This window comes from Ricinus communis, chromosome 9 (genome assembly GCF_019578655.1).
Source record: "Ricinus communis isolate WT05 ecotype wild-type chromosome 9, ASM1957865v1, whole genome shotgun sequence".
NCBI lineage: Eukaryota > Viridiplantae > Streptophyta > Magnoliopsida > Malpighiales > Euphorbiaceae > Ricinus > Ricinus communis.
In genome coordinates, this window is record NC_063264.1 from 27,834,096 (window position 1) to 27,842,209 (window position 8,114).

General features: G+C 29.1%; 1 protein-coding gene and 1 non-coding gene across 4 annotated transcripts; one reads left to right on the forward strand and one right to left on the reverse strand.

Moving 5' to 3' along the window:
• Positions 1 to 1,587: 1,587 nt before the first annotated feature.
• LOC8287913 lies at positions 1,588 to 3,501 on the forward strand. 3 transcript variants are annotated; one of them, XR_001536290.2, is made up of 3 exons: positions 1,588 to 1,827; positions 2,085 to 2,691; positions 3,186 to 3,501. XR_001536290.2 is itself a non-coding variant. In XM_002533735.3 (2 exons), exons 1-2 carry the CDS (start codon positions 1,603 to 1,605, stop codon positions 2,532 to 2,534), a joined length of 675 nt encoding a protein of 224 aa, XP_002533781.3. In that variant the 5' UTR covers positions 1,588 to 1,602; the 3' UTR covers positions 2,535 to 2,710. The 3 variants fall into 3 exon arrangements, 1 of the variants encoding a protein (XP_002533781.3); XR_007217517.1 differs by having other exon boundaries at positions 3,198 to 3,501; XM_002533735.3 differs by lacking the exon at positions 3,186 to 3,501 and having other exon boundaries at positions 2,085 to 2,710.
• A 3,080-nt stretch (positions 3,502 to 6,581) lies between these two features.
• LOC112536935 lies at positions 6,582 to 6,689 on the reverse strand. The gene has a single exon (XR_003080854.2). It is a non-coding gene; the product is annotated as a small nucleolar RNA R71 (small nucleolar RNA).
• Positions 6,690 to 8,114: the final 1,425 nt, after the last annotated feature.

An 8,114-nucleotide genomic window follows, 5' to 3' on the forward strand; every position in this document is an offset into this window, starting at 1 on the left:
AGCAGCAACCTTGACGTCCTACCATTATTATTTCTTATTCTTGGAGCCATTATAGAACAGTGTCCCATCAAGCTTACCAAATTATGTCGGTCGCGAATTGGTTGCGGGCATGCCATGTGTGTATTACACAAGCCATCCAGAAATGATTTGCACTTCTAACTTCTTCTCAAACTATTGTGGGTCTCAAATGCCTTTCAGTCACAATTTACTTGATGTACTATGGAATTGGCTATGAAATAATTGTTACTTGTAAATGTATATTACTGGAATAAAATTGATTTTAAAGTTTTTGAATACAAAGAAAGCTTGCTTCAAAAAGTAAACATAGGAAATTTGTTTGATTTTGTCTGTATTGTTGGATATTGTCCATTGTTTTTCCTTCTTTCCCTTTTTATTTTTTGTATTTCTATAACCACCGCATGGCATAACTGCAATAAACCGCCTTAAGTGAATAACTGTCAGTCCTTGTCATTCTCAACATGAGTTCCACGAGCCAAATTTCGAGTAACTGCTATAGATGGAGTCTCAAATAATTTTCTATTTGAATCTCCCTTTCTGGCGCTTTATATAAAAAAAAACTGCTATTTACGTGTTTAATTAATATATTTATTTTAATTGAATCCTCTAATCAACAACCTCCACACAAGCTAGATTTTATTTTTTGGACTAGACTTTATTAGTTTGTGGAACTCAATTATTTATTTATTGCATTGAAAAAATATGGTATAAACGACAATAAAATTATTATCAAAATAAAAAAAAATTAAAAAAAATAAAAGTTCAACTTATCAAATATGTTCTTAAAATTTACATTTCATTCATAGATTATTTATAAATGAATTTTTTCAAACATAACTTGAGAGAAAAATAAAAAATTATACAACAAGGAAGAAAAACATAACAAATAGGAACACAACAAGGAAAAGAAGAATTAAAACTTGTATAATCAATATGAAAATTTAGAATTGATAAACAAAATTTGCAGTTTCTCAATTCGTTCTAAATTGAGGTAAAATATTATATTAGAATTAAAGTTTTTACATGTGTATTTTAAATTATGATCTGCTTGCTTAATTAAAATGTTAATATTTTAAACACAATGTATCCAAATTTAAACTATAAATAGTCATTAATTCACAAAAACATAAAAAGGAACCAGTTTAAGCACATTTATACCACTAAAAATACTAAATAAATTATTTTTTTAATCTTTTATCTATCTGATTTAGCATTTATACTTTTATGAAATTATTTTTAAATATTAAACATAATTTTATAAGAATATTATATGCAGATAAATAATAATAATAATAATAATAAGATACACTATATATATTAAAGAAAAAAGTAATAATATTGTATATATAACCGACCATCACAACCACCATTTATTTTACAAAAACAATGTTGATTAGCCCTCAGAAATCACCATATCACCATAATACATGGGCCATCCTTATTATCTCCGAAACGTGTCAGACTTATGGTAAACATGGTGTCAAAATCCTGCCTGAAACGGGAGACGTGTCGAGACCCTTCAGAACGTGTCCTCTCTTCTGCACAATCACACCGCTTGTAGTTGCCTCTGACACTATATATTCCATGAAGTTCATCATTGTCAGGATTAGTTGCAGTGGTCAGGAGTTTGTAGTACAGGAAAGGAGCGAAGGAGGAAAAGAAAAACGAGGGGAAATGGCAGGAATTTATTTGGCGAAGAAAGGATCCATTAACGTCTACAAAGCTTCCCTCAAGCATCAACCTTCTTTTGTTGATTCAGCCATCAGGGTTTCAAGGGCCTGTTTCTCCACCGGTTCTGAGCGTGCTGAGGTATCATTTAATTATCTCTAGTTTCTCTTCTTTAACTCCAGTCCAGGATTTTTGTTTTGTTCCGAGCAAATAAAAGTTGATCTTCAAGTACTTTAGAACATGGTTAATGTGGGAATCAATCAACTCATATGATGTGCGATATGTAAAAAACTGACTTGATAATCTTTTTTTAATTTTAGTATACATGTCCAAGTTATGGTGTGAAATGTGTTCTGTTAGATAGATTTTAAACGATAGTAAATTCTATTCTTTTTCAGGGGAGCAATGCAGCGGCAGGAACAAGAGGAGAAGGAACTGGGCCTGATGGGACACCAGGAGTATCATCAGAAACAAGTAAAGATCCTGTAGGCCAAGGCATATACGAGGCGAAGCACCAAGCTCTAGACATGGACGAAAACACAACAACAGGAGCAACACAGTTTGTAGCTGACACAGCAAAAGAAGGGGTGAGAAAAGCAACAGAAAGAGCTGATGCTGTAGGAGACACTGCTAAGCGGGCAGTGGACAGTGCTTCGGAAGCATCCAAGGAAGCTAACCACAAGGTTAGAGATACAGTGGCTGGTGGTAAGGATAACAATGAGAATCACAATAACCATAATGAGGAAGATCCAGGCGTTGTTGAGATGCAAAAGATGGATGGGCCTATTGATACAGTAGAGTATAGAAATTTGGAGATTAATATTGAGGAAATGAGTAGATCAGCTTGATGATATATGACATGGTGCACTCCTATACTTGATGTAGTTCTGATGATCATGTCTCTGTTTGTTTGTGTGTGTCAGAATATGTGTGTTGAAGATTTTGTGACAAGGAAGATTGGTGTGTTTTTTCTTCTCTTTTCTTGCTAATGAGACATGCATAAAGGTGAACCTTTTCTTTTTAATTCTTTCTTTTGAGATGAGTGAAAATACATACAAGTTGATTAACATTGGTTAATAATGTACTATTAGTTTTACAGAACCAATTAGTTTTAGAGTTCAGAACTAGCTTCAGACCGTTTGCGTTTTGTTTTGAGTTTAATCATTTTTGCAGTAAGGAAATTTTTTATTTTTTATTTTTACTATGTAGTTACTTTTTATTTATTAGACCTTTTATAGATATAGAAATAATATATTAATTTATTAGATTTTTCATAGATATAAAAATAATATAATTTATCTTATGGCGAAATTAAAGTATTCTTATATTAAAGTATTCCTATAATGAGATTAAAATATTTTTATATTAAATTAAAGATAAAGTATTTTTATAGTGAGATTAAAGATATAGTTATTTTTTATTGTGTAGTTATGTTTTATTTATTAAATTTTTTATGAATGATATATTTTATCAAAATTCGATTAATATTGTATTTGAAGTCCAAATTAAAGAACCTGAGGAGGAGGGCAAATTGAAAGCTATGGATGAAGGATCAAAGATTGGAACTTTGAATTGCAGTTATCAGAGTGAAGCTGCCTGTATGTATTGAAATCCAACGACTATATTGGTCTAATTCGTTGTTTGAGCAGAATTGGCAGTGTATTTGTTCATGGATCAATCAATGCACTTTCAGAGAGTCATAGAGTGAACTATGTAAAGGGTGCTTCTTCTTTAGATGGATATCACCTCTGCTAGCTTTTCCTGAGACATTTGAAATATATTGGTCTAGTTATATAATACGGATCGATTATCGAAGTCTTAATATAATTTTAATTACTAAAGATTTTAATATAGTTTTGACCATTGTACTTTCTAATGATAAAAAGAAGAACAGAAAAACACAGGCTTTAAGGATTTTTTGAGATTGTATCAAATTGATAAATGAGATCCGAGCAATAACATATATTGAAAGAGAGGAATCACAAACTTTGTATAAAGATTGAAGGAAAATATGAGATAGACTTTAGAAAAGAAGCATAGAACATATTTATTCAGTTAAACCATTTGTATTTTCTGACAAATATACTTAAAACTAACCAAGAATTGAAAATTTCATTATCAAAATGACAGAAGCTTACTGGTCCACTGCTCCACTTTTATTCTTATAGCTACAGTGTTCTTAAAACTCTCTTCGTCCAACTTTGGTAGCGACTTTCAATTCGTCCAACTTTGATAGTCATTTTCAATTTATACAAAGATTAAAGAATTTATCTTTTTCTAAGTTAATATCGTTATTTTTTAACCAATACAACACACAATAATTGAAAAGATAAATCTTTGTGACATCAAATCAATGATTAGAGTAATTATTTATAAGTTGAAAAACATACATACCCTTCTTATATATTGGCTCCAAAACATAAATAAGTGGCAATTTACACTTTCTTTCATTAATTAATTTTTTTCCAATCAAATGAAATATTTAATTGACACATTAAACTAGAAATTCCAACCACCAACACATCCTTTATTATTGTAACTAAAGGGGTGGGTGTATATATTTCTTGAAAATACGAACCAACCCTAATCATTTGATTTTTTTAATTAAGTTTTATATATCCAAGTTCAATAAAATGTATACATGGTCCCTATATGATGAATTATGGACTTCTATTAACGAATGAATAACCTATAGTATAAAACATATTTTATATATTGGTTTTAAATTTAATTCTATTATTGATGTGTAATGAATTTATATTTAACTAGAAAAAAAGTTGATGCACTTAAATACATTAAGAAAATTAAAAACCATCGTAAGGCATGTTTGATTTTTTTGGATTGATTAGTAGATTTATGTGATTGTGATTAAATCTTAATTCTCTTAATAAGTTGAACTTTGATTCAATTAAACTACTTTTGAAAATTCTAGATCATGTTATGATAATTTATTTTTAGTTTCATCATTTTTTATTGAATTGACTTATTTTCAAAATAATTGGTCCAAATTAAATATAGTTATTTAGGATATTTTAGAGCTTTAATGGTATGTTTTATATATATAATATGGTAAAAATAAGTGTTTATACCTCACTTAAGCTTTATTATCTAATTTCAATAATATTAGCCAAGAAAGAAAAAAATATAGAAAAAATATGCAAAAATGAACTTAACTAGGAATGTTGTTGTCAAATATCCAAGAACCAAGAAAGATGAATTACTATTTGCTGGACTAGCCGTAAATCATTATTTACCTAAGAATATTTTAGTCATTTTGTATTATTATTAGGATCTATATTAAGAGTTATTTATGAGATAATATTTAATGGAGATAAGGATACTTATAGTCTTATTTATTAAATAAAGTTATATTGGGTATACTTATCTTTAGGGAGACTTATCTTGGTGGTGGACTCTTCTCTATATATATCTCTCTAGATCTAGTTCTAAAAAGAGAGGAGAGGTCTCTCCTATCTGGTATTTGCTACACCTCCTATCTGCATCTGTCCACCATTCTTTTCTCTGTAATTCTCTATAATTCATCTTCCATAAACACTTAGTTTTAGTTTCATTGTTCTTTTAAGATTTAAGGAGATTCTTAAGAAATGGAGAGTGAGGACCAATCATCTTTATACTTTGAAGAAATTTTGAATCTAGAGGGAGCTTTAATTTTTAGTCTTGTTTTATGCTTTTCTATTTAATATCATAATCATTGGGTTAAATATGTTAGGTTAATTTTCTTAAATGGTTAGTTCAGCCTTTTTACTTTTATATGAACCTTGTTATTAATTTATTTAATGAGTGATTCATTTACCTTCATATCTTTATTAGTTTCAGTTATTATTGTTATTTAACCATCATATTAATTTAACAATAGTATTTGTTATAAAAATATTTAGGTTGAATGTATTAGAGACACCATCTTTGCTTCAATTTATGTTGATATAAGAAACTTTAATTGCATTATTAGTTTGAGTAATTAAAGGAAAAGGCACATCATCATCTCATTTATTAGATATAGGCTTAAAGTAAAACAATGAGATTACTGGTAATTGGCTAGGCTAAATACTGTCTTTAGCATATAGTTTTAAATCATAAGCAATTGCATTGCGTATTTATTTGTTGTTTGATTATTTTTATTTATGAATAGCACATTCTCTCAAAATACTGGTTTAGAGTGTTTAGATTTACTTTCATTATTTTGTGTTGATAATTAGTTTATATAATAAGTAGCCTCTTAATTCCTTGAGAGATTGATATCGTGGTATTTTACCGCTTTTACTATAAGAACGGTTCGTGCACTTGCAAGTTCTAACTTAGACACATCAAGTTTTTAGCGTTGTTGCCGGAGAACCATGTCTAAATTTTATTATATTAATTGATTTTCAAAGTTTTATTTTGTGTTTTATATTTTTTTATTTTTTTAAAGTTTTTTAAATATGAAATTTTCTTTTGTTTTATATGCCTAGCAGGGAAAAACTAGAATAAGAATTAAAAGAAGAAGTTGAGATCATGAAAAACCCACCAAGAGAAGTAGCAGCTGAAAGGTGAATGATTATGAAAGATTATGCACGACCTATAATTGGTAACACTATTTCATGTATAGTTCTAGGTGATGTATCTAGAAATTATGAACTTAAGAACATTCATTTCTTTATTTTATGGTACGCCTAGCAAGGATGCATTAACATTCATTAAAGAGTTTTATGCTATAATTTATACTTTCCCATTATCTGAACTTAATGAGGATCAACTAAAAATGATGTGTTTTCCCTTATTCATTGAAAGAAAAAGTAAAGGCTTAGTTAATAACATTGCCTCCTAATTCTTTGAGAATTTGGGATGAAGTTTATCAAAAGTTTATGAGTAGGTTTTACTTACATCAAAAGACTAAAGAATTAAGAGTTGAAATTGCTAATTTTTATCGAAAGGATATTGAATTCTTTTCATGAAGCATGAGATCGGTTCAAATCACTTTTATGCAATACCCACACCATGGATACCCACTTCCAGTAATCAATTAATTATTTTATGATGGGTTAACACAATAATATGGTTGATAATGCAGCTAAGAATACTATGTTAGAAAGGATAGCTGATGAGGTCTATGACATCTTTGAGATATTAGAATCTAATTCTCAACAAAAGAGTGTGAGAATAAAAAAAGTAGGAGTAAATAAAATAGTAGCTAGTAGTGAGATGGCCATGTAATTAGTTGAATTGACTAAGCAAGTTAAAATTCTTGCTTCAACTAAAAATGTACCAAGCAGTGAGGTATATGGTATTTGTGGTATTTATAGTCATGGTGCAAATATTTTATTCATCTTTTGATAATTATAAAGAAAATATGTATTACCAAACAAATTTAATGGATTCTTACCAACCTAGACAGCCTATGAATGACCATTATTCCAATATATATAATCCAAGTTAGAGAAACCATCCAAATTTTTCGTTGAGATACAATGACAAAAACCTACCACAATAATTAAAGAACTCAAATTCAACCTCATTACCACGATCAATATTCTCAATTCTAAAGAAGCTCCAATCCTTCCTTTCAAGATCAATGACAAACTTTTCAATCTAATGAGCAAAGAAAGCCAAGTTTGGAAGAAATATTTCAATCATTTATGATGGCTTCTCATGATAGGATGGAGAGGAATGAGAAAAAAAAAAGATTCCATTGAGGCTTTAATGAAATGTTTAGAAGTTCAAATATGACAAATTGTTGAAGTTATTCAAGAGCTTAAGAAAGAGAAACTACTAAGTCAACCTGAATAAACCAATTTTATTACTACTATTAGAAAATGTGAGGTTGTTGATAATAAAATTAATATGTAAATTGAAGGAAATTCTTCTTCTTATGTAGTTACACCTAAAAATGATGAATTAGTGGAAGTAAAAATCAATAAAGGGAGCATGCAAAATAAAAAAAGTAGAGCTTAATCTTAGGTTTGAGAAGAAAGATAAGAAAGCATCTTCTCCACCTAAATTCCATAAGACAACTCAACTTTATAGGCCACCTATTTCTTTTTCCAACCGACTAAAAGAGAGCAAACAATTTTTTTAAAATATTGAGTTGCTTTCTAAAGTCAATACTAATTTACATTTGTTGGATGTTATCGAAAATAAGCCAGCTTATGCAAAGTTCTTTAAAGAGTTAAACACTAATAAAATACGATATGCGAAAAAGTATAAGCAGCAAGTGTAATGTTTCAAAATCAATTGCCCCTTAAGATAAAGGATCCTAGTAGCTTCACTATTGATATTATAATAGGTGACAATAAGGTTACAAAAGCCATATTAGATTTGGGAGCAATTATCAACTTGATTCCTTATTCGATTTATGAACAACTTGGCTTAGTAGAGTTGAAGTCAACCACGATGTCTCTTCAATTGGTTGATAGAGATATAGTGAAAGACTT